This window comes from Cuculus canorus, chromosome 3 (assembly GCF_017976375.1).
Source record: "Cuculus canorus isolate bCucCan1 chromosome 3, bCucCan1.pri, whole genome shotgun sequence".
NCBI classification, from domain to species: Eukaryota; Metazoa; Chordata; class Aves; order Cuculiformes; family Cuculidae; genus Cuculus; species Cuculus canorus.
In genome coordinates, this window is record NC_071403.1 from 115,951,494 (window position 1) to 115,978,964 (window position 27,471).

At 38.0% G+C, this 27,471-nt stretch overlaps 1 protein-coding gene across 3 annotated transcripts in view; it reads right to left on the reverse strand.

Moving 5' to 3' along the window:
* The window catches only part of WDR35 (WD repeat domain 35), a 42,776-nt gene extending 15,510 nt beyond the window's left edge, over positions 1–27,266 (reverse strand). For 2 of the 3 annotated variants that reach the window (XM_054062500.1, XM_009558303.2), the window contains exons 1-16: positions 27,174–27,266; positions 25,673–25,790; positions 24,875–24,946; positions 22,459–22,551; positions 20,833–20,961; positions 20,489–20,622; positions 18,453–18,618; positions 18,217–18,362; positions 17,257–17,382; positions 13,969–14,154; positions 13,354–13,386; positions 11,207–11,267; positions 4,029–4,173; positions 2,708–2,777; positions 1,933–1,986; positions 23–132 (exon numbers count right to left, since the gene is read on the reverse strand). In XM_054062500.1, the coding sequence (XP_053918475.1) occupies positions 23–132; positions 1,933–1,986; positions 2,708–2,777; positions 4,029–4,173; positions 11,207–11,267; positions 13,354–13,386; positions 13,969–14,154; positions 17,257–17,382; positions 18,217–18,362; positions 18,453–18,618; positions 20,489–20,622; positions 20,833–20,961; positions 22,459–22,551; positions 24,875–24,946; positions 25,673–25,790; positions 27,174–27,197 (1,667 nt within the window). In that variant the 5' untranslated portion in view covers positions 27,198–27,266. The remainder of the gene's footprint in view (positions 1–22; positions 133–1,932; positions 1,987–2,707; positions 2,778–4,028; positions 4,174–11,206; positions 11,268–13,353; positions 13,387–13,968; positions 14,155–17,256; positions 17,383–18,216; positions 18,363–18,452; positions 18,619–20,488; positions 20,623–20,832; positions 20,962–22,458; positions 22,552–24,874; positions 24,947–25,672; positions 25,791–27,173) is intronic. The other variant, XM_054062501.1, reaches the window with a different exon arrangement.
* Positions 27,267–27,471: the final 205 nt, after the last annotated feature.

Below are 27,471 nucleotides of genomic sequence, written 5' to 3' on the forward strand. Positions count from 1 at the left end.
CAGAAGGAGCTCTGTAATTTACCTGGAGTTGCAATTCAAAGACAGCTGATGTGGACGGCAGTTCAGCGTATACTTCTGTACTAAAGCAACGCTGGGGAGACTGTATCTCTGAAGAGTGCCAGATTCTCTTCCCTAGAGAAAAGCAATGCTTGCTTACTGAGAGAATTCTTACATCAATACACTCTTTACAAAGGTTTTACTTATATGCTGTCCTAGACAAAAGAGGTTTTGGATAAAGTGACAGAGCAGGAGCTGAGAGAGGGAATGTAATCACCACATAAGTTCCAAATTCTATTCTATGTAAGCAAGATACTTTAAGATGCTACAATCTACAGATCTGCTTAAATCAGGGATGTTAAAATGAAAATAGTCCACATACAGCCCACAGAACAGTTTTAGGACCCCAACAATTCCCCATGAACCTTCAGATATGGTTTATGTGACAAAAAAAAAAAAAAAGAGAACAGTGAAAAAAGATCCTTCTCACACACTGGTAAATCAAACACGGAAATATGACAGTACTGGCTCAGGTCTGAAACCAAGAGAGTCATATTCATGTAGTGCTGTCTGAACGCTAACAAGTCTCACCAATTACTCATTATCAAGGCCAACAGTCTAAAATGAGTTTAACATCCCTGGACTGAAATGATCGCTGTCACTATTTTCTCATGATGTTTCTGTAGACTGAACATACCTAGTTTATTTTAGTTACTGCTTAAGCCTTATGCTGGAAATAAATCAATATGAAACTTCAAGATAGTTGAAACTTTATTCCTTTTTTTTTTTTCCTCCAAAGCCATCCCTAAGATCATCAGCATAAATCGCCTGTCATCTTTGACTTTTTCACATCTGTACAGCCTATAAACTGCAAAGCAGAATCACAGAATGACCTGAGTTGGAAGGGACCCATAAAGATCACCAAGTCCAACACCTATCCGTGCATAAGACAACCCCAAAATTTACACCATGTGTCACTGTCCAAATGCTTCTTGAATGTTGTCAGGCAGATTTGGCCAGAAGTGCCAGAAGATCTAACCACTGTGATAACTGCATTCAGAGTCAGCACATTTATCTAGATCTAGTTTCAAAGGTATTTCCTCTCTTTCCATTTCTTTCCATTCCTTTTAACCAATGTCACTGATTAATTATCCACTTAATCTCATTTGCTCACTCTTTTTTCAAGTACAAACAGAATCTCATAGTCACCCACTAACCATCACAATTTCTTCATTCACCATGACCCACTGATTTTGTCAAATCTAGTCAAAGGATTAGGAATAGGAATATGGGAAAACATCAAGATCTTTCTGAGGAAGGTAGATAAAATGAAGAAATGGTGTTCTTTTTCTATATTTCTTCTGCTCAGTTAGTTTCTTTCAAAGCCCACCCAAATGTCTGTTCATCTAATGAAATCACTCTTCAGATCAGAAAAAAAATGCACCAGCCATTTGGCGTGATGTAATACCTCATACATAATACATGTGTGTATAACCCAGAAAGGTACTGATGTGTCTATAGCAGACATGTGATATCTATTATCATACATTGCACCATTAGTATGTAAACAGACAAACTTTGTAAATCCTTGTGCATTTACATACAGCCTAGAAAGGACTTCCCAGAACTTAGATTACAGAACTGAGTCCTGACCTGGACTTTATCAAACCCTACATATTAAGTATTAACTGAGCTAACAAGTCTGTACTTAAACTGTAAGTACTTAGTGAATCAACCTTCCTAAAGAATGAGTCCAAGTTAACAGAAGAACTTGTTAAAGTTATCTTTGAAGTTGTCTAGAAAGAGATTTCATCCGTGTGAGTTCCAAATTCAGAAATGCTTTGAAATTATGACTGCTTACGAACATGCTGCAGAATAACCTCCTGCCTACAAGCACAAGAGGCAATTAGGAGTTATTTTAATCATGTAACTTACCACAAGGAGGATCTTATCAGATGCTGTTATGGCACAAATTGGATCTCTTGTTCCCTGAAAGTATACAACTGATATCAATACCAGTTTTAATGCAACAGTAAGAATGCACTGCTAAAGAAAGAAGTTTTATTTAAATATACAAGAAAGTTGCTAAATATCCACGCTAAAAGGGGCTATCAGTAAATGGATGGTTTGTGATAAGAGCAGCCTTTGTTATGGGAATCATGACAATAATAATATCGCTTCCTTTCTTCTCTTGCCCCTCCTCCAGAAAAATAAGAAACCGAAAATGTAACAGGTGTTTAACAGAAAGAACAAGAAGGCAACTATTCCTGACTTATAAGGCCTGTCATTAATTTCATGTATATTGTATGTACAAAATTGAACACGTACATGCGTACACGCACATAAAGTGAGAAAGGATGAAAGTATTAGAAAAGATTACAAGGTTTATTGAGTTTCAACAAGCTTATACTTTGTTGATGTAAGGGGAGGTGCTTCTCACCAAGAAGACGGCAGGTATCTACATACTGGACCCCAGAATATACTTCTGTGCTCCTTACAGCTCAGTGCATATTTCCAGTAACATGTAAAGACACAGTAATAATGCACTAACCAGAGGAAAGAAAAATAACACTGCTGTACAAAAGGCAGAAGTAAAAGAAAACTTCAAGTATGACACGTCTACTAAGAAAAATAAGTAAAGTAATGCTAACTACTTCTCTTTCAAGCTAACAGTGACATCACAAAAAAACTAGTTAAAAACATCACTCACTTCACTAGCTCTGCTGTAATCAAGGTGTCCATCCGCAGATCCTGAAGGGGTGTCATCAATATGATAAATCCTGTAGAAAAGGAAAGTTAGAAGAAAAAGAAAGTCCAAAGAAAGGATTGTTTTTGACAGCATATAGGTATCTTCAGTACTTGGAGAAGAAACCATTGCAAATGGAAATAGAATAAAAGCTATATCTGTTTTTATGTTCCAGATAACTTTCCTTTGTATTGATATAAATATATTGATATAAATACTTGCTTTCATTTTCATAGCCCCTGATGGTCTAGTACCACATGATCTATCAACTTTCATTTTGCAATAAGAAATTCCTGTAAACCACCAATCCACCCCTACTGTCTCTTTTCAAATGTGCACCTCTGTATTTCCTCAGGCTCTTCTCCATACTTCTGAAGAGCTCCACCTTCATATCCATGAATTTTATGTATTACCGTATTCAATACTTCATCATAACTTATGCCTTAAAAAATTAGCATTTGTAAAGATTTTAGAGTATTTTATTTACGCTGAATTACAACTATTTACTTTTCCGGCATTTCTATGATACTTAGAATCTTCCCCAAGGCTCAGACATTCAGGTACTAGAACGGTATGAGTTATTACACAAATAATTACTCATTATTATGAATATACAGCGACAGGAGATGGCAGATTTATAGAAAGATGCTATAGTGTTTCTACATAAGAAAACATAAAGTAACATAAAAGAAAACATAAAGTAACATAAAAGAAAAGTTACAAGCTTGTGGAGGTGGCAGAAAAGTTAATACCACTAATGAGCACCTGGGAAAAGAATACTTTGGAAGCAAGATGATGTTGACTTTGGCTTGTTTAGTTTGAGAGGATAAAAATCTATGCAGGATTAGATATACAAGCGTATTTAGAGAAGAACCAGCTGGACAGACTATGTCCTTACAGCCATCAACACACAAGAAGCAGCTGAAGTCATCAGAAGGAATACAGCTGCCTAGGATCTAAAAGTACGAAGGAGAAAAAGGGAAAGCAGGGGAGGAAAGGCATCATGACACAGAGCTCCACAATGGAAGCACAGGGCAAGCAAATACAGACACTGAACAAAACTAATTAAAAAAAAAAAAAAAAAAAAGTCTTAAGAGATTTGGATAACAAACACACATTTGCCATGAAAAAACATTCTGTAGCATTCAATCTTATGGGTCTGCAAGTCAACAAATCTGAGTAGAAAAATGAAGAGAGAGCAGTTCATATTTTAGGCATGGGAAAATTCACCTTTATCAACAATGTCAATACAAAGCAAGAAAAATGACAAAGCCTGAAGACAAACCTTTCCCTATCTTCTCTTCTGGTCCGGGCTACCTGATTAATTTCCATTGCTGTGAGCTTCTTGGCCACACGATACTGCCAGATGTAAAACGCCTCTTTTGAAGCTGCTATCACATGTGTTTTGGTCATTGTGACAAACAACGGCCCTGTTATGAAACCCAAATCGTTGTAAAATTAGCGCAGCAAGTACTGGACTAGATGCTAATTTGTAAACTTCTCCGTAGATGGATGAAGTCATAGCTCCATAGGTTAAAAGCAAAAAAGAAACAACAACCACCAAAATAAAAAGCACACCACACACAACCTGGCATCAGTTTTCATTAATTGCTAAGAAATTTCACTGGGCCCTTGCGGCCTTGTTCAGAACAAAGAAATTGTTTACACATTCCGATTTTAAGATTAACACTTTTCTCCCTATTATTTCAGGAAATTTCCATGTGATAACGCTGAAGAAAAATACATATATTCAAATTTCTGGGTTAATAACCAGTTCAGGAATATCTCAAGTCTCTAACAACATCTGTAAAGTATCTCCATGTCTGCCATATTTGTAATTATTCAAATATAAACAAAAGATAACTCAAAAGCTGACAATCTAGAAAAGATTCTTTGATGAACACCACTTAAAAAACAGTTAACAAATTTTGAGTTAGACAAGACCTAGAAATGCTGTTTGTATCTTAGTTAATATCTGGGACAAATAACAATTCTAGGTATGCCACCAGTGCAAGCAAACCAAATATTTAGCAAAGTGTGACCTTAGTCTTACTTTATTTCATGAAAGATAACAGTGTAGGAAGACAGGGCATTTTCTTTACTTTAGCTCTAAGCACATCTAGAATATGTGGATAAATCAAATATCTCATTCCTGCTGTCAATGTTCAGTGAACAAAAAAATATGTATATATATATGCACTCAAACCATTACATTATTCCTTTTAATACACTCTCTTGACTGCATTGTGGCTCTTTTATTTTTTTCATTTACTATCTTTTGTTTCATGTTTCTAAAAACCAGTGAATGTACATAAAATCATAGAATAGTTTGAGTTGGAAGGGATCTTAAAGATCATTCAGTTCCAATCCCCCTGCGCTGGGCAGGAACACCTCCCACTGGATCACAGATGCTCAAGGCCTCATCCAACATGGCCTGGAACACCTCCAGGGATGGGGCATCCACAACTTCTCTAGGCAACTTGTACCAGTGCCTCGCCACTCTCATAGTGAATGGCATAGAAAAAACGTAGAAAACAATAAAGTAAATCTCTTGATGTCTTCAAACTCTACAAGTAAATAAGTACGGTACCAGACAAAACAGAAAAATCCAGAAGAATTGTGTAGCCCAGTCTCTTAGTGGAACACCGAGTCATACAGACAACATGCTGCAAGCACACTATCTGATTGTATTACAGTGAATCTGATTTTTCTTCAGTATCTTAGCACAGAGCAGCACTCTGGAGGGAGCCCTAAGCCTGCCATAAAGAAGAGCAGTGCTATGAGAGACAGATGGGGGAAGACAGGTTGAAGAGATTTTTATTTCTTTGCAACCAAGAGGATTATATAAGCTACCTGATGGCTCTAGAATACTTTTTAGTATAAATGTAAATACTGGATAAGAAGACTTAGTGATGATGCTTAACATGTGAGCAGTACAGTTGTTTACGTTTTAACTCAGTGTACTTCAGATACTTATTCATTCCAATGATTAGTCACACACAACTGAAAGATACAGCCTACTCTGTTTCATTAACAGCATTAGTAAATTCCATGTACTTGCACTATCCTTTTATTGCCCTGCAGCTGTTCATGCTGTAACAATCAATGTTTTCATCCTATAAAAATGAAAAATGAGAATCTCCCAACCTGTGAGGGAATAAGGTTTCCTCTTGCTCAAATCACAAAAGTTTAGTACTAAGTCTCAAATCTGGATTCAGCTTAGTCAACTTTTAAACGCTCTAGTCCAAGACAATGCTAAAACAAGCCCACATCTGAAAGGCAAGGGAATTCCTCAAATTCACCAGGTGACTCCTCATTTGACCTACAGCTTCCATAGAGCCTAATCTTACTCATTTGTGCATACCTCAAAATACACCACTCTGTCTTCATTTTCAGGCTTTGAAAATACGTATGGAAACCTTTAAACAAGTGCCTTACTTTTCAGTGATCAAATACTGAAAAGGATTAAACACATCATCCCACCAAAACAACATCAACTTGTGAAACAAATGCCCTTTAAGTTTCCTTTGTCCCTTTTTTTCTCTTCTCACCTCATTTCTCTTCACTGTTCCTCCAGAAAATCTCCTCCCTGAAGGAAACTATTTCTTACATTTCCAGGAATCTTAAGTACCCTTCTGTGATGTCTGTATTTCATCCACACACACTCCACCTCACTTCAAAACAGGTAGAAAACACTTTCTCTCAGGTGTTTTATTCTTCTTTAAAAAATAGTAGATGGAAACCAGACTTAATGCATGATTCTATCACTTCGCTGCATGAAAAAGCCGAGACACTTTCTAGTATATGAAATAGGATACAGAAACACCAGAGAGAAGTAATCCCACCCAAATCTGATGGAGAGAAAGCAATCCAACATACAGACACAAGACTAAACTGTTATTTTCATACAAGTCTGTTCCAGGCTGTTCCTGAGAAACCGGGACAAACTGAGTTTGACCAATAACACCTACGTAATTTTAGAGCTGAATTCAAATGCCTCTAGAGGCTTTATCGCATATTTGGAAAACATGAGACAGCAGCAGGGACAACTGAACTGCATATGGGACAACTCATGATTGACCACAGTTTACAGAATACGACAAAATACTAAAAAGCAGTTATAGTTTACTTTAAAATGGCCAGCTTTAAATAACACCAATTCAAGTGCTGTTTAACATGTTGTTCAGTCAGCCTTGTTAGGGAGGGAGACGAGACACAAGTTGTATGAGGAGGAGTTGAAGTCACTTGGCCTGTTCAGCCTGGAGAAGAGAAGACTTAGTGGGAACCTCATCACAGTTTACTGCTTCCTCACAAGGGAAGGAGGAGGAGCAGGCACTGGTCTCTTCTCTCTGGTAACCAATGGTAGGACCTGAGGGAATGGCAAGATGTGCCAGGGGAGGTTTAGGTCGGATATTAGGAAAGGGTTCTTCCCCCAGAGGGTGGTGGAGCACTGGAACAGCTCTCCAGGGAAGCAGTCATGGTGCCAAGCCTGACAATATTCAGGAAGCGTTTGGACAATGCCCTCAGACACCTGGTGTGAACGTTGGGATTGTCCTGTGCAGGAACAGGGGTTGGACTCAATGATCCTTGTGGGTCCCTTCCAACTCAGGTCATTCTGTGATTCTGACCTAGGCGTGACTCCAGCACTCTGCCTTTAATCCACCTGTGTGTTGATCAGGCTGTTGTATTCATTTCACTGGGCCCTAACACAGATGTGAAAGATAACTCAACACTTTATGTCAGCACTCCTAAGCACATGTAAGAAGATGATATAATCCCTCCTGAGTGACATTTTCTTAGCAGAAACCATCTGCTGTGTTTCCATTAAAAAGATATTATATAACAAGATATTTAACCTTCTGCAGTTTATATTTAGTTATTCATGAAAGGACAGAAAGCCTGGGAGCCTGTGAAACAAGCACAGAAGAAACTGTCAGTTAATTTTCATACCTTAGTAGGATGGAACATCACAATGCTAGACAAAGAAGACTCCTCTAACAAACACTAGCTGTTGTGAAGGACCCTAAGGAAAAGGCACAGGAAGCCAGGAAGAAAAATGCCCTTGGACAAAATTAAGAGTAACACGAGGAAGAGCCATGAGTGTAACCACCCACCAATGTCTGAAGAAAGACGAAGGTATGGCCTTTCACCAGATAATGACCAGATAATAATCCTTTTTTTGCCTTTTTTAGCAAAGGCAAGCATTAGAAAGCTAATGACATCAGTAAAACTTCAACAGACTAAAGGGAATAATCACAGGTTTTTTGAGCCCTTCTTGGCTTAGAACGCAATAAGATTTGCATCTCCTGAGGGTGAATGAAACATTGCACGCTGTCACAATTGCTTTGTCTTTAGGAGATGAATAGCACTTTGTTGAAACACTTTTATAAAATGTTTAAAACTGGCGATTCATAGAGGTTAAGTCTTAACACACATTCTCATATGCGTTATTCAAATGCTCCATCAGCTACTCAGCATCTCTAGATTACCCAGCGTTTTTCTCCACTGTCCATTTCCTACCAGGCCAAAGCCCAGGAGACCACCAGGGCATCAAAGTCTCGAGTAGGAGTAGAATCTCTATGCTCACTAGAGCACCAGGTGATTGCCGTTCCAACAAAGGGCAGTCTGGTAGAAAACAAGGATACTGCATGTTCAATTTGCAGTAATTACAGCTAGTCAAAAAATTTAGAAGCACTGCAGTCAAGAGTGACCAGGTAAGAACAGGCAGGAGCACACAGATACAGAGTGGTCTCTTGAGGACATCCTACTGTATGAGGAGATAGTTTCATAAGCATTTGTGAAAATCAATTAAAGTAACAACTTCAGTGTTTTTTGCCACTCTGAAAGATGCAACTTAGAAGTCTGAAGCAAGAACAAGAGTTCAAAACAAAAGTTAGCTAAGCAACCGATTTTTGGACAGAACTCAATGAAACAATTTATTGCTTTACTAAAAGAAGAGCCTGAAAAACTGTTTTGGTAGAAAGAAGAGAAAGAAAGAATTTCACAGATAAATAATAATCTTGAGTAAGAGACATGTCAATTTTACTTTTGTACAGCTTGTAACTTTAAACTATTAATGATTTTTCTCACCTAATAATTTATATAAAGCTGTTTGTTTTCATCTATAAATGGAACAAAAGGATAATTAATTTATTAGAAATAATGCACCAACTGGCATCTTAAAAGAACTCACAGAAAGGTCTTCTGCCTTTAATGTTTTACAAGGTCTTCTCTATCTATTGACCTCAGGAAGGCCAGCCAGCTGCTTAAGTTCAGCATCTTGTCAAACTGGAACAATTATACTTTTTACTGCCAAGAAGCTCCAGCTGTGATCAACAGCACAACTGTCAGGGTTTAGCTGTATATACTGTATATTCAGACCTCGACTGTGTCCAAGTGTCTAAACTTCACACACACTGTCTTTATGTTAAAAATATTTTGAGTTCTTCTATAAAGTTGCATCTTCAAAGATCACAAAAATGAAAAGGAACTATAATAAAACCAGTGCAATGTCTTCCGAAAGCATTGCATTTATAAGCATTTGCTTTTCACTGTCACCTTCAACCCCTTCTGTAGTCTGGTGATCTAATTTTAAAGGAGTCTTACAGGATGCAGTGTTTACTACATAGCAATGAAAGACTTGCTTGTTCTGTTTGAAATACTGAGACTACAGAATTTTTTTTGAGGACTCAAAACTGCAAATGTTCCTAACCTCAAATATTTGCCTGTCTATGAGGTCGAAGGCTATAATGCCTACCATCTTCACACGAAGATTAATTCACACGAAGAAAGAGCATTGTAAATCTATGCACTAAAGTGATCCCCTGACACTGGAGGGAACAGAAGCGGACTGCAGAAAGCTGAGCTAAGCTAAAGGAACCAGAGCAGCTTTTTCCAGATTGTTTCATCCCATCAGCCCAATTCAAATACAGCTGGAACAACAGTATTTTTCAATTAAATAACAGTTCTCTTTAATTGCTTTCAGCCACTGGAGAAGATCCTTTTCTTGTGTACAGACAGTTGTGGGAGATGAGTCAATGGGGGAATCATAAACTAACTGATACCTTTGTTTATAATGTAAATAAATAAGACTATCACACATAGATTTAGAAAGCCAACATAAACAGAACATGTGCAAAGAAAAAGGTTTAAATGTAGAGTTTAGAGGCTAATTTTGACTGTTGGAGTGGGATTCATCTCACCTTATTTTAGACATGTCTGACAGAGATGAGCTATTTGCCCTGGGCTGCTTTGTACGCACTGGAGAGCAAAAAGACCCATTTCAGGAATGATTCGCTAAATTTATTTTAGATGTCTACCGGAGAAATTAGATTAACTACTCCCTACAGGTCCCTGAATCCCACTCCCACTGCCTCAATACCACCTGTCAAGAGAGTCCAGGAAACAAGTAAGCACATCCAGTGCAGACATCTGGTCAGGAGTGGGGACAAGACAGTGGGGACACAACAGACATCCCACCCACTCTGCTACCACGTACCACATCATCTTACTCCAGCAATCACTTCTGCGGTTTCCCCCTCTCACCCACCCACTGTAAAATTCTTGGGCACTTTATTCCTTAAGACTCTGATGTTCCACTCCTACAAAAGGCTGCAAGAGGGCATCAAATTGGCATAAACAGGAATTACGAGACTAAAGAGTACCACAGTATTTCATACAAATTCCATAGAACAGAGAAGTCCAACTCATTCATCAGAGCAGGATACTACTCATTTTAATTATGATCTACATTATAGGGCATGAATTCCGTAATATATACATTTGACTTTCAGCTATTTTCTCCTTCTATCACTGAAAAAATGAACAAGACTAGAATACAACACTAACAAACTTAGTTGATACATAATAAAAACTAAAACCATTTAGTAGCACTGGTTGAAGAAAATCATCTTTATGATCTCCACTGTTTCTAATCTTTGTTTGATTTATTTCTCTTACTCATATTCTTCTGTGAATTGTTGTTACCTCTTTGTCTTACAGTTCTTCCCCATCATTTCTATCTTACCAAAATTTGCTAGACACTTTTCCCATCTATTTTATCAGACAGAATGGCTGCTTGCTTATTGTTCAATAAAATAGTTTGTATAAACTAGAAGAATCAATTTAAACATAGCCAATTTTTACAACAAATAGGACTGGTTTTACAAGCCACTATATTTATTAATAGACTAATTAATAGGTCATTTCCAACACAAATTACAGTTCATGGAACTGTTCAAAGAACCTTTGATTACATGTTTCTTAGGAAGAGTCCAAGTATAAGCAAGAAGCCAATATAAAAATCACAATTACAAGCACGCAGAGAATGGAAGGTCACAATATCTGGGTGTGAAGAGTGTTAAAACACTGCGATGTTTTTCACTGAAAAAAAGACTTGAATATTAAAATCTTTATAAAGACTAGAAAAAACTGAACAGAATAAGACTACTGCAAGTTGCTTACCAATATCAATATATTTTGGGTCCAAGGGAGTGCCAATAGAGTTGCAGAGAACCAGCACATACTGTATGGAAATAAAAGCAAGCATCATTACTGAGATGTTTTGGTAAATTAGGAAGCTGTACACATTTTTCTGTGAAGATGTATCTCATAACTCACACTTCACACAATCTAATGCTCATCAGCAACAGAAAACAGGGGTAGTAAATATAAAACCCCATAAGCATGAGAGTAATTCACATTATAAATGAAGCCAAGCACAAAACAGGAAAATGTCCAGCTGTTTTAAGCAAAGGAGCCAATCTACCAGGCAAAAAATACAATACACAGCATGTACGACCAGCCGGGTCCACATGCAGGGAAGACAGCCTGTGTCTCAACCCTGCTCCGCAAAGCACACACTGTACTGTGAGTATTTACTAGTACGATACACCAGCAATTTCTCAGTGACTCAACTCTCGCCCAGCTGATCATGCAAAAAACTGCACCAGTCCCCATTGCTGGCTCTCAGAAGTTAGGGCCCTTGTTCTATCCTTTCCAGACCTCAATCTTGAAGCCCTGTGTGGGAGAATTGTGACAAAGGCTATCCCTCCGTCTTGCAGCATCACAGATACTACAAAACTGATGAGTGTTGTTAGTTTTGTTGGTTTTGAAATGTTGTTTGCGAAGGTTTTGACAGCACAGACAGCTCAGATTGGTCTGTTAAACTCAGGAAGACCAAATAACTAAAAACTGACCTAGAGACCAATGTTTTACTGTTGTTGCTGATGTATTCATCTTTCCACTCCTAAATCAAGGATTAAATAGCTTTATGATGATTGCACAGGGAAATAAGAATGTCTGGAATGAGCAGTGCGGAAATTAAGAGGCAATATTTACTGCAGAGTCTTTAGATTTAAATAAACCAGAAACACAAGGCTGCCAAAACTCAAATGCCTAAGAGCTGTTATCCTGACTCTCCCGAAGATGGAATATAATTAGTTTTTCATAGCTCTTTCACCTCCTGAGCAATTCATGTAATTGTGGTAGCAGAGTACAGCAACTGTACAGCTTCCCCCTTCAAACATACAGATTGATAGCTTATTAATGACATGAGAATGGCAGAATTTAGGTTTTCAGCTACTGCATGAACTTCATTCTTTCAAAGAAAAAGATCCAAACAAGGATTTCTTTTCATTAAATAATTCATTTTTCTGCTTCTGCCACTAATAAAGACCTCTCGAAGCCAACGTTTTTACTTCTTTGTCCATCAGTTAAACTTTCCATCAGCATTCTAAAATTTCTCTTTCTCCAAAAAGATACATTCAGCCTCCACCACTGCAGGAAATCACATCTGGCTTTTTAAACTACTTATATTTTATTTTCATTACGTTTATATTGACTCTTTTCTGGTAAATTATTCCAACGTTCATTCTTTAATCTATTTCTCTTTTGTGCACTTTTTACTTATTTCTGAGACTCTCAGTAGATCAGAGATTGCCAACGGATGATGGAGTGACAGCATCCAGCACAGAGGCTGCATGAGCTACACGGGGTGGGGCCAGGACAAGGGAGCTTGCATTGTCTGCTTTGATCAAAGGGGAAAGCTCAAGTCTTGCTATGAGTATCAGCATTAAGTTGTTCATAATTTACTGACATTCACATCTGCTTGCAATACCTTTAAAACACTTCCTGCTGAAATTAGTCTTTTTGCCCCATCACCTACTGCTGTACATTTTGCCATTTTGAAATCACAATTCCAATGACCCAAATCTATTGCAAAATAAGTCTGTTTTTCAGAAAGCAACTCTAATGAACTGCTACCCAAAGGATAAGCTTGTTCACTTCATTTCCTAAAAGCTGACCCCCCACAGCATTAATAATTACACTGGAGTGACTTCAAAAGAACTGCAAGATGCTTATTATCTGTAATTACATTTAGCATTTTCAGATTCTAAAATTAAATCTTTTATTTATGCTCAAGAAAGTTACAGAAAGTACCTCCACTGTTTGTTTCTGATTTTAAAAATACAACCCAGAAAGAAACCTTATTTTATTGCAGTTGATTTCACAAAATGTTTTTGGCCACGTATACCCTATTTTCAATCCACATGACAGTACAGCATTCATAGCACAATTAAGCAAAGCAGCACTAAAGACTTTTTTTTTACCGTTGCACCAATTGACTCCGTCTCATGCTCCTCCTTTGTAAGCAACATACGAGTGATATAGAAAATAATTCAGACGTGAACACAGTAAGAAAAAACCTAAACCAAACATGCAGTAACCAAAGGACACATTTAAATAAATAAAGAAAAAAATGGAGTAGTTTGTAGTAACGTGATTTATATCACCTAAAAAGCTCCCCCTTTTTCCCCCCCCACTTCTGATTGATTATATATTCATTACCATTCCAATCTCTCCCACTTTTAGCTTTTCTTTGGAGAAGAAACATGAATCTGGAAGGCTGCAGTTTTCACTAATGGCTACAAGGAGTTAAAATATGGAGGCAGTTAATGGGTCCTGCACATTTTTGTTATTACATTGTTGGGGTTCTTTGTTTTCACTGAGTCCATTCAAGTGCCGTTCTGTCCAATGGCACAGTGAGGCTGATACAGAAGTTTGCAGGAGGTGTCCCCACCCATAGCACAGGGACTGGAACTGGATGACCTTTAAGGTCCCTTCCAACCCAAACCATTCTATGATTCTATGATCTTATTCTGGCTGCAAAGCACTGACAACGTGGAACAGAGAGTTTCAAGGGAAAATTAAAAGAAAGATTTTACCTGAGGTTGATTTTCATCTGCTTTAGTTGCTAAAACACAGAAGTCTCCGTAAGTTGTTATGGAAATCAAGCTCTTGACATATTTCACATACTTATCATTGTTCTTTGTGTCCCAAAAGACTACACAGCATTCTGGACGATCAGGTCGGGTATATCCATAAACAACCGTATTGGAGCAGTAACCCCACTGTCAAGAGAGACAATTTTGATAAGATCTATCGGAAATTACAAGAATTTAATAAATAATATTTCACCACTATGAAAGAAAGTGATTATTCAATATAAACAACCACTATTCAATTTTCTTTACCTATCAAGTAATGAACTGATTTATTAAAAGTATCTAAGTACCTCTCGGGTAATAGGGTATCCGTATAATATTAAAATAGCAAACAGAGCATTACCATAACAAAGAATAAACTATTGCAATCGGAATTGGAGGATCAACCTCAAAATGTGACAAGATCTCACTCAACCTTGTTTCTTCTTCATTCAGTGGGTACACAGACACACCCACCGCAATAACAGTTTTTGCCTTGAGAACGCTTGCTTTAGGACTATGGATTCGGAAACCCAAAGTTCATTTCCTAAGGAAAATATAATAAACAGTGCAATTCCTGAAGCAGACAAAAATAAGCAATTATATTAGAGCACTATAATAATTCACATCACCTCTTCCTGATTAGTAACACGATAAAAATTCTCTCCCACAGAAGAATATTGTTATTCACATAACAAGTAGGAGAAACGGCAAACAGACAAACGAAGAAATGGAATTATCCAAATACTGTAAAAGTCATGAAGATGTATTTTATTCCATTCACCCAATTTAAATTATAGAAATCAATAAAGAAAACCCATTCTAACACAGCAGCATCATCTCAGAAAGGAAGTGAAGCTGGCAAACAAATAAGATATAAAGGGAACCACTTAAGGATGATGATGTAATTGTAGAAAAACTTATAGAATTCCCTGCATCAGCATTTACTAGAGAGAGAGAGAGAGGGGAAAGTTTGTTTGACAGCTGGCCAGAAGGGTTCCCACACTCTACAGGGAATGAAACCACAATGATAAACTAAAGTATCAGCAAAAGAACTTTCAGAATAGATCTATAAACTGAATTGTTTTTACTCTAGTTAAGGGTTCCTGCAGGAATTCAAACACAATGCTGTGGACTATAGCCAGAGCAAGAGGAGTGGGCAGATGTAAGAAGTGTAAAAAGAGGGACTCATAAATCAGTAATTCCAGCTTTCATGCAAGGTAGAGACGTAAAAAATAATTATAATAAATAATAGAATTAGATGGATGTGGGTTAATGCAACATACTGGACAGTCACCATGGTTTTGGCCCTGAAGTTGTACCTCAACACTTCTTATTTTTTATTATCTTTCTGAGAGGCAATAGGCATGCGAATGAAGATGGCCCAGCTGATAAAACCTACTTGGATTTTCAAGAAAATCAAACTGATTTTGGATACAGGAAGAACATTAAAGGATTGGAATAAAAGTACTTTTTGACAACTGAGAGCACTATCCACAAGAGATACAAACTGGAACTTACACTATTTATATGAAAGGAGTAAGTTATGAGGTAACAAGTCAATAAACTGTAAATCATGTTTGTCAAATCTAAAACCGATTCCAAGAAGTAACAAAGGAGCCCGACATGCTGGATGATGAGGATATAAAGTGAAATCCAACATATGTTTGAACAAGATAATACATACCAGAAGAAATGTAAATAGAGCTAGCGACTCAAGATTAGTATTAAACTCCAAAAAGATGCCATGTAAGCTATAAGTAGCTTAAAGAGAGATCAGCTCAATTAATAGTTTTTATTGTCATGTTAATGAAGAATGCCCTTGCTGTAACGGTAATACTTGAAAAATACAGGAAACGGGAATTTTCAGTAGGTTGGTAATGTGATACCAACCCTTCATCTCCAGGTCATTAATTCCAATCCAGCCCGAGTTAATGAGAGCTTTGAATCACTACCATTTAATGACTCTCATCTTGTAGAATATCTAGTTCCTAAAAGGGAGTTACTGATATAATCAGAAATAAACACAGCGGTACTAATGTGTATTATTTATTGAAGGACACCATGTATCATTCGCCATAAAAATATTTAACACTGAAACTGAGTACACTACCAACAGGTTAGGAGTTTATTTGCTGCAGAAATAAATTAATTTGAGCAGATCTTTTTCTATTATAAACACGCAAAAGAAAAAAAAGAAAGTTTATACATGCAGTTTCTAAAACTAAGGTTTCAAAATATTATTCATTTGTAAACCGTGCCAGATCTTGAAATGCACATTGTCTCACAGATACTGAGGAGTTTAAGAAGAAGCAATAGGCCTGTGTTCCAGCTGTTACAAATTTCCCAGAATAAACATTAGGTAGCATTTCCTGCAAGACTAATTTCCAGCTCAAATTTCCAGAGTCCTTTCCAGCAGATTTACAACAAACTAGTTGAGATTACTTCCTAGCAGATTTATTTTTATAACTTCCTGACCAATGATTTTTCACAACTGTGTGGAACAATACACTTCAGCATAGCTGCAGTATGATCCTCACATTACACTCTGTCTCCCTTTAATCACAGTGGTTACACACTGATGATTAAAGAACATATACTGTGCTGGCAAAAAAAGAAGTATACAATATTGCATACTGGACAGCAATCACTATATTTTGTTAAACTGCAAATTTAAGTGAAATAGTCCTAGCTCTTTAAAAACAAACAAACCCCCATATAGTAGGCAAGATAAAAACATTACTTAGAATTAGCTAATACAGTCTTGTTAAAAGTATATTGGGAATTGGTATATAACTAAGAAGGATGCACTTATTTCTACTGCTTAGGTTTCTACACAATTCTTGTTCAAACTAGTAATTGTCCCCCATAAAAATGACAGTAAAAGTAAGGCTCAATCAACTCCCATTGTATCACCTGTCCCACTCAGTTTAACCAAACAATTAGCAATATAAACATTGGAGCCGTACCTACATGACAGCCTCAATTACTACCAAATTTAGAATCATGCCGATTCTGTTAATATTAATACAGCATACATTTCCTTATAATGAAAATAAAACCACAAATTCATTATAAAAGCAGTGGCTGAGTTGTTCCATCACCAAGACAGACACTCAAGTTCCACTAAAACTTTGTCAGCAGTGTTGATCAAACAGTAATCATAAGTTAAGCATTGATTTACATATCAGAGAAAGCTACTTCTTCAACCCATTCCAAAAGAGAATAACGAACAGGAAATACATCTACCTTGTAATCTGGTCGGATGTTAGCAAAATATATGTAAGAATCAACAGCGAGTGCAATTTTCAGTCCACTTCCCTCCCAAGACACAGCTAGCATCTGTTTGCCAGGAACCTTCAGTGTGCGCAAATGCTTGTTTAAAACAAGGAAAGAGAGATTCTGAACTTACGGTAGGAAAACTCTTAACACCCATAACAGTTTTGATAGTCGATAAAATACATATGACAATAGTACTGACACCTGACGTAGCTTCGAAGTTTCATTTATGCTAACAGTGTATTAGTCAGTTGATGTTCAACACCCTTAACTATAGCTGATAGTTTAAACAAATAAAAACATGTAGCTGATATATAGCAAGAGCCTACTATGGATCAGCTGTTTGCAGCAATTTGCAGTGAGACAATGGACAATTTACCTTTCTCTATTCCCCTTCAAAACAGCATAAGAAAGGCAGTTAGATGTCCATTTACAATTTGAGGGCTAGCAAAGAAATACATTTTCCATCTTTTTATAGATCTTTATTTTGCTGTAGAATTTGAAGCTGAATGAAGGAAACAATTGAAAAAATAATGTCTTCAAAAACTATAACCTTAGTTGCACAGAGGACTTGTTTATGGGAAGCTTTTTGTTTGCAACAGATATTTATATCATAAAGGGTACGGTAATCTACTATTTACTGTAAGATTTTGAACGGTCCTAGGCTTTAAAAGAAAACATAGCTTGCCGCTGAGCAGAAGTGACACAGTCAGACTTTCACACTGGCTACTCGCTTGCTGTTCTAAAAGGGTACCTGGTCCTGTGGTATCTTTCTAGACCTACGTGGATATCCTAAATGCCTTAGAGCATGTTAATTACACCAAACACCTGCCCTCTGGCATACAAATTCCACTAGCAAAGACCACACAGACAAAACATGCTAAGAGAAAAAAAACATTTAAGTTACATGAGTATATGAAATATTTTTACCTCACCAAATGGAGTATAGAACTGCACAATGTTTATATCTTTATCTTGAGAAGTTGTTTTTAGGGTGCCTGCCACTGCCAATACGCTTCCACAGTGGTTCCACTGAATACATACTACGTTCATACCGGTGTCAATCAAAACAGGATCTAGTTGTTAAGCAATAAAGAAAATAAAAACAAGTACACATTTTGAGTCGAGAGCAGCTCAATAATGAGCACCTCGTATTTTGTACCTACTGTGGTCATTCTCATCTCTCATTATCTGGCATCTTCCATTGTCATAACAGACAGCAAGACAAGGACAATCCGGTTCAACATAGCCTTCTGTACCATGATACCAATGTATCCCAGCAATACTGAATGCTCCAGTTGAGTTCACCAAACAACTCAGCTTCATTTTCACCTAGACAAGAACAGTCAATTATTTCAAGTCATACACAACATGCTAATTAGAAGAACTTATTTGGAAGAATTTATCCCTCTACTGATACCTTGCAAAAGATCAGATGTCTATATGCAAATCTTTTTCCCGTCCCAAGAAAAACTCTCTTATTTTCAAAATTTTAAGTGTTTGAAAAAATTCCTTATTGAAAGGAATGTCCAGATCAGACATATGAAAACATAAATTTTAACTACAAAGAAGTACTTTAACGTTGGCATTTTCATTCTTTGAAAAGTAACTTAAGAGCAAAGAAAACAAATAAAAAACCCTCCAGACATATAAATGTGCTCAAACACAAGGAACCCCACTGGAACTTTGCAAAAACTAAAATAACTTCAAACCATTCCTGGCCATGAGAATTTTTTTTAATTTTTTTTTTCTTTTTTAAAAAATAAACCTTTTATCAGCTTTTTCTTGATAAAAGTGTCTTGAATAATTATTTCCATTTATTTTTACATCTTAAGTGTCCAAATTAGAAAGCAAATTAAGGTAAGTTTACTTTTGTAATAACTAGCCTTTACATCTGGTAACATGGGTAAGTTTTTTTTCTGAAAGATAAGAGTGCACTGGGATCACTTTAAGAAGGAGTATCAGGTAACTTATGAAAAGCAGGGAGGGGAGAGCCAGAGCACCCACACAACCACACACACTATTGATAAAAGGCTGAGGCGGGGGCAGGGGGAGTGAAAATAACTCATTTAAAGAATTTCAGTAATTTGCAGCACATGCTAGAAACACCATGACACAAAATGGGAAGAAAGAAAGATACGGTGTGGGTTGAAAGAAACAGGAAGGCTAATAGGTACTTTCTTAGGGAAAGGAAGGAAAGGAGGGCTACAAAGATGAACTGAGGGCTGGAGCACCTCCCGTATGACGACAGGCTGAGAGAGTTTGGGTTCTTCAGCCTGGAGAAGAGAAGGCTCAGGAGCAGACCTTAGAGCAGCTTCCAGTATCTGGAAGAGGCTACAGGAAAGCTGGAGAGAGACCTTTTACAAGGACATGGAGTGATAGGATGAGGAGGAATGGCTTTAAATTGGAGAGGGTAGAGTGAGGGTGGTGAGGCCCTGGCACAGGTTGCCCAGGGAACCTGTGGTTGCCCCATCGCTGAAGGTGTTCAAGGCCAGGCTGGATGGGGCTTTGGGCAGCCTGATCCAGTGGGAGGTGTCCCTGCCCAAGGCAGGGAGTTGGAACTGGACTCTTTCATGTCCCTTCCAACCCAAACCATTCTATGATTCTATGAAGAGAATTATTCACCATAACGGACACCTAGAAGTCAAGAACATGGTTCCAAACACACGGCTCTTTCCAAAGTTAGTATTTTTTCATAGTCATATTCCAATATTCCAAACAAGTAGTTAAAAATAAATATGTAAATTGAAGCTGTAGGAATACACAAATAATATAGTTACTTCCTTTCATTTTTCCACTCAGTACCAGGTTTCCTCTGAAGCATGCAACATTCCTTACACGAGAATGACAGGAGCAACAGGAAAAGAACGTACCACTTTATTGTAAAAGCACACTAGTGTTTTTAACACGAGCTTAATTTGATTAGTATCTATATACATATTTTTACCTCTTCAATGATCACTGCAAGATAAAAGGGCATTAGTTGATGTGATATTCATTTAGCTACCGAAACCCAAACATTTCTGTTAAAAAGCTGCAGCTTGATAAACCTTGAATAAAAACTTTGACCAGAATAAATACCTTGGCCAGTTCTCAGTAATGAAGTCCAGCAACTACACAAACAAACATCAAATCACTTGACGGGAACTAAGTTTTTATGCCTGTTGAAGTTAATACCTTTATTACACAACCATAAACTTACAATGAAATTTCCCTGACTGTCATAAATGTGAATCTCTCCATTTGCCATTCCAAAGAGCAAAACTTTGCTGTCGGCGGACCAAGCCACGTGGCACAGGTGGCTGCCTTTCAAGTCTTTTCCCCAAATGCGATTGCCTGAAACAGAACATTGATTGCACTTAACAAGCATACACAAAATTAAAAAGAGGATGCAAGTTATTAAAGTAAGAACTAAAACAGCTAAAGAAAGTCAAAGCAACAATTAGGAAGTAACTATTGTATTTACCTAGAGAGAGTCACTATGTACATAATACAGAAAAGAAAAGCAATATAATACCACAACAAGTAGTAGAGCTTAAACTTTACCGTCCACTGATCCAACAATGACAGCTCCATCTTCATACACAATACAGATCTTTTGTCCATCAGCATTCCAGCTCATGCTTCGAACAACAGATTTATTTCTATTGTTAATCATCTCTTCATACCACACACCTATTGGTAGTGAAATAAAAACCAAGGTATACTTTTGATTTGATCATCCTCTAATAGATTCAAGGTACACACTAACGACTGAATTTCAAGAGCAAAATTAATCTCAGTTAAAAAATATGGAAATGGTATGATAATGACATTTCTTAGCAATATGAAGAAGTTGCTAAAAAAACCCAAATAAAACATAATACAGACACACAAAATGTTTATAGAAGTTACCAAGCAATCAAATTAGGTGTTCAATGAACTGGAGAAACCTGAGAATGGTCTGCTTACACGTAAAACCTAGACAGGAGGTTACATGTGACTCTGCACCGTAACATACAACAAAAAGCTGCAGAAGCAGTAAGTTTTGGAAATTAAAATTAGGGTTGTTCCCACCTCTCAGCAAAACTCTAGCAAGACTATGCTGTAGCATCCCCCCGACTACACATACACAATTACTGTAAAACCCAGTGCTTACATATAAGCTACATCTTTCCAGAAAGAACCTGAAAAATGAGGAATTGGACAGGGGAGCCAAAGTCCAGGAGGGGCTACAGGAAGAGATCTGTGCTTACCTAATTTCAGCACTGACAATACACTAAGAAACATAAATGAAGAGAAAAACAGTCTTTGATAGAAATATGTTTAAAGTAATTTACTGGTACTTTTCCCAAACTAAGAGATGATTTATGGGACAGCAGCCACTTCACATCAGGTAGAAAGACTAATCAAGGGATATTCCTTATTCCTGAAGTGAGAAGCTGAGCTTTTATTTGTTTCCATTTTTCATCAAATAAAAATCCCCAAGAGATAACAGAAAACCTTTCATTTTCTTTTTCTTTCCCACATGTGTTGGAAAGTGGTTAATTTGACTGAGAGGTTTGCTGGCTTTAAAAATGAATTTAAGTGTAGCAAAAAAGCGCACTAATGTGTGAAAAGGTCAAGAACAATAAAAGCCAATTACAGCAATACGTTTGTTAGTCATTTTAGTTCACTGCTTTAATTAAACATTTCTAAAGATTGCTTTTATGAAAGTATTTAATTGAGGTTCTAAAGCAGGGCTGTCAAGTTCTTGTATTTCTACCAGTATGTCCATGCTTGATACGCTTTGCAGAACTATTTAAAGATGACAATGATACACAAAACAGAACTTACGCAAAGCAGCACTGTGTTTTGGGGCTTTTTTTGTTTATATACTATCGTCCTCAAAGGGAATAAAGTAAGAAATTTAGAGCAGTTTACCAAGTACAAGGTTAAGAACTCACAGCTTCCTCTAAGGTAGCCCTACAAGACAAATGATGTTTTATATGCAAGTACACTATGAAAAAGACAGACGAGTATTGTAATAACCACAGGGAAACTGTTTTAAATCTAATTTGAGCTTTACAGTCTGCAAAATAAAAAGCCTGAAAAATAATTGTAAAATATGCTGGGGGGGGGGGAGGAGAAGAAGAAAAAAAGATTCCTCACAACATGGATCATTATGCCATCGCAAATTTTTCTGTAGAATACCTTTATACAGCATCCACACAATGATGAGTCCATTTTGATCACTGGTAGTCAGTTTTTGATACTGTTCATTCCATGTCACCACCTGCACAGAACCTAGAAAATTATACATTTTTATTTACACCATTTAAATAAGTTAATAAAACCCCCCACATCCAACTTCATCAGCCTGGAGCTTTTCAGACATTTACATTGCTGACTTTGATTTAGTTTTAGGCATCCTTTCTGTGTCACTCATGTCCCCTTTCAAAATACTGCTAAAAAGCTCCTTTTGCTTCTGTATTCCCTTGAGTAACATCTTCTCCAAATTCTACTTAGAATATTGTTTCAATATGCAAAACCCAAATCACAGTTTTGCAGTTTTTGATCATCTGCTGACGTGAATCTGGGAAGTTGACAAACTTTACTGTCACAAGAAGTACTTTTTTTTCTTTCTCTTAGTATTTTGATCCTCAGTAGTGCTGCACTTCTAAACTAAAATCTCCTTCATGATTACCAAAAAAAGAGCACTCTACATACAATTCCTTCAGACCCTCAAGTCTCATAGGGGATCCTTCTCATAAATATTTGACTCAACTTGAAACATCTTCAAACCATTCCTAAACAGCATCTTATTTCATCAGCTCAACACAGGATATGAACCTGGTCAGTTCAGGCATCACAATCTTTCACACCCTCACTGCGTCACCCATTTCCCCTGTATCCTTCCCATTTTTAGCATTTCAATCATGAACTTCATCAACAGATGCAATCACAGATACCCCAAATGTCAGTGATTTCTGAAAGTAAACATAATCTATTTCAGAATTGAAGACACCAATTCAAAATATCCACTAAATCAATTCCTCACAAATAATTTTCTCATATTTAACCAGGCCCCTAAAATAACCTGGCTGTTGGCAGGCTTCAACTGTAAATCCTCATAAAAAGACCATTTCTTTAAATAATGTAGGATTTTAGCATTCTTGGATGATGACCCTGTAACATATCTCACACAAGAGTTTAATTCCTCCCTACTATCCCTGCATTCCATTTTTACTTTCACACACTACCTTTCTCTAGCCTGTTTTCTATCCTCTTTAAACTCTGTATGTATACTATGCTGCAGTCTACATTCGTACACATCCTGTAGTTTGTCAGTAAAGGGAAATGAAAATGCCTTCAAGACAGAGATCAGATTTACTGAACTTCTATTTCTGCAGAAGAAAACGTAAAGCTACTATAACATACAAGCAAATCTCATAGGCACTACCTAAAAAAACAGGCTTGTCTAGATTGTGTCACTAGAGAAAAATGCTTAAGATTTTTTTTTTTAGAACATCATTGTTTCTTTAACTTAGCAATTCCAGCAACAACTGCTCACTGATTTAGCTTTGCTCTTCTGCTACAGAGCATTCTTTATCTGCCGTCTACCAAGTCAGTATGTGAACAAATGTATGGGAGCAAATGTATCATGAGCTTTTATATCATGATCTTTATCTTATATCTAAAAATATATCCCAGTTCCATGCAACCAATTAGCACTTCCAGATTAAACGTGCTGAAGTCAGAGATAACAAGTGCTGTACTAGTAACACTACACAACTGAAAAAACACAAACAAGAAGGCCCTCTGTAATACAAGACACACAATAGCATCATCCACTTCAATAGAAATCAGTAGCTCCTTCTTAGGATAAGGAATGCAGACCAAATAATTTGGACAAAGAAAAGCCTGGGTAATACAAAACACAAGTAAGACTGTAATGTCAACGTTCACAGATTTAACCACGCAAAAGTGATAAGGAAATTTTAAATCATAAAGGCAGAGCAGAGATCCGTTTGTGCAGCATGTGTTCTGCATCACACATATGGTATCAGGCAGAACTGAGGGAAGGCCAGGTCAGTTTGGCTCTCAACCCAGTAATTCACTCAAAAATCATGAAAGATTGACTGTAGGCCTTTCATCAGATAACTCGGTAAAAACAGACAGCCCAGCTGTTGAAGAGAATCATGGAAGAGAATCATGGAAGAGAATCATGGAATAGTTCAGGTTGGAGGGGACCTTAAAGATCATACAGTTCTGACTCCCCAGCCATGGGCAGGTACACCTCCCATTGGATCAGGCTGCCCAAGGCCCCATCCAACCTGGGCTTGAACACCTCCAGGGATGGGGCTGCCACAACTTTCCTGTTGAAATACCCGAGTTGAATACTGATAATCATTATTATTTCAGTCTTATCAGAAGGAGTTAAGCAAAATGTCTTAGGACATGGTTTAAGTGAGCGTTAGGAATGGCTGGACTCGAAGATCCAGTAGGTCCTTTCCAACCTGGTGATTCTAAGATTCCATGATTCTATGAAAATTACGCTATTAACTTCACAAAATGTTCCATATTTTCATTCTAACCAAAAGTACATTAAATGTCCAAAGACACTTACCACTATGACCTTCAAGATTTTGATTCACAGAAAGATTGCTAGGAGCTGCAAGTCCCTTTATTTTTGCTTCATCTAAAAATAACAAAACCAGCTGTAAAACAAACTAATAAAGCATACATATTACTGTGTTTCTATCAACTCTAATCACTGTTTATAGAGGTCAAATTATGCACCTAGAAGTACATAAACTGTAACTACAGGATGGGTTTTCCACCCCTCAGTTCAGTGCATTTGCTATTCACATCTGTCATCCAAGTGCACAGTCTCTTCTTCTAGCGGCTTTGCAGGGAAAAAAACAACAAAACAAACCAATTAATCCACAACAACCAAATCCATGGCTGTCACATTTTGTTACACTCAGAAAAACATTGAAAAGAATTTGAAAATATATTAGATTTTACTTTTCTTGGAATATAAGTATTAAAAAGAAATACAGAGCTTCCACCCTAAAAAAATGAAAAGGGTAGAGAACACGCAAACAAAAGCAAGAAATAATGAAATCAGTTCCAAAATAAACTGGAAAAGTGTTCAAAAAGAACAAGAATGAAACATGTGTCATGAAAAGAAGCACTGAAGAAAACTTCCCTAGACTTAACAGGTAGAGAAATTACACGTCTGCTGTGTAAGACAAGCTGCAAGAAAACAGTGTTCAAAAGTGACAGTGTATTTGATGTTTATGTCAATATGCAGCTATCTCTGCACAGATTTAAATGTCATGCAATATTGTCAAGTAACCTTTGGAAGGAGTTACACTTTCTGAAGTGCAATAGCTTTCATTCTTAAAAAACTCTCATTTACCTGACTGTGTTTCCAATTTTAAAACTTTCAGTAATCCATCCTCTCCACCACAGGCTATGAAACCTTGATCCTTATTCCAGGAAATACATCTTAATCGAACATTACCAGGAATCGCAATCTGAAAAAGAAATATTTGATATGTATACTTAGGTGCAAGAATCATGTTTCACTTTACAATACCCTTTTGAATACATATGAATAAGTTGAACTTATTTCTATCAACAGATCAGTACACGCAAAAAGAGACAGAAAAGAATTATAATTACAAGCGCTGGTGAAACTGTGCAACACAACACTTGAGAAAAATGAAATCTAAAATTCAGTAAATAATAGAACATAGAATGGTTTGGGTTGGAAAGGACCTTAAAAGATCATCCGGTTCCAAACCCCTGCCTTGGGCAGGGACACCTCCCACTGGATCAGGCTGCCCAAGGCTCCATCCAACCTGGCCTGGAACACCTCCAGGGATGGGGCAGCCACAACTTCCCTGGGCAACCTGTACCAGTGCCTCACCACCCTCATGAAGAATTTGCTCCTAATGTCTAGTTTAAATCTTCCCCCTTCCGATTTAAGCCACTTCCCCTCATCCTATCACTCCATGCCCTTGTAAAAAGTCCCTCCCCAGCCTTCTTCTAATCCTACTCAGGTACTGAGAGGCTGCTCTAAAGTCTCCCCTGAGCCTTCTCTTCTCCAGGCTGAAGAACCCCAACTCTCTCAGCCTGTCATAGAATGGTTTGGGCCTGAATGGACCTTAAAGATCACCCAGTAGAAGTTAATAACAACAGGACATATTCAAAGTTGGGTAGTGAAGGTGCCATGAGCAACAGCACAAGTGAGAGGATTAACACAGGGCTTTGACAGGAGCTGGAGTCACATCCAATCTCTCCTGAGGGAGCAACAACTTAGAACTATAGAATGCTTTGGGTTGGAAGGGACCTTGAGGATCTTCCAGTTGCAACCCCCCTGCCACACGCAGGGACAACTCCCACTGCACCAAGGGCTCAAATCCCCATCCAACCTGAGACTGGATGTTTCCAAGGATGGGGCACCCACCACTTCTCTGGGCAACCTGTGCCAGTGTTTCTTCCTAATACCTAATCTAAACTTCTCATCTTTTGTTTAAAACCATTATGGCTGGTCCTATTGCCACAGGCCCTGCTAAAAGCATCCAGTGCCAGTGTCTCACCACTCTCACAGTAACAAATTTCTTCCTAAGACCTCATCTCGATGTCCCCTCTCAGCATAAAACCATTCCCCCTCGTCCTATCCCTGCACTCCCTGATCAAAAGCTTTCCTGGAGCCTCCTTTCTGTACTCGAGGCTGCTCTGAGGTCTCGCCACCTTCATCAAGAAGAAGATGGAGGCAGCTGAAACCAGAGCGAGCCCGAGCCCAGCCCGAGGGGGAGCGGGCAGAGACCGAGACCCGTCCGCACCCCCGGTCCCCTCCGCGCTCTCAGGAAAAGGGGGGAGGGACCCGCGCTGCCCCCGCGCCCCGGGAGCACCTTCTTGCACAGGTAGATGAACATCCCGGCGGCGCAGGCGATGGCGGCGACGCACCCCCCGCGTCGCCCTGGCAACGCAGCCGGAAGTGCGCGCTGCGGTCCCTCCTACTTCCGGTGGGGAAGCGGAAGGGCGGGAGCCATTCATTCAAACCGGGAGTGAGTGGAGTGGCGAGAAGGCGAAGGGGGCATGGAGGGATGGAGGGATGGAGTGCGGCTCCTGCGCTGCCCAGGACAGCCCCAGCGTTCACACCGTGTGTCTGAGGTGCTTTGCGGAATCAAATTCTATAACCCAAAATGA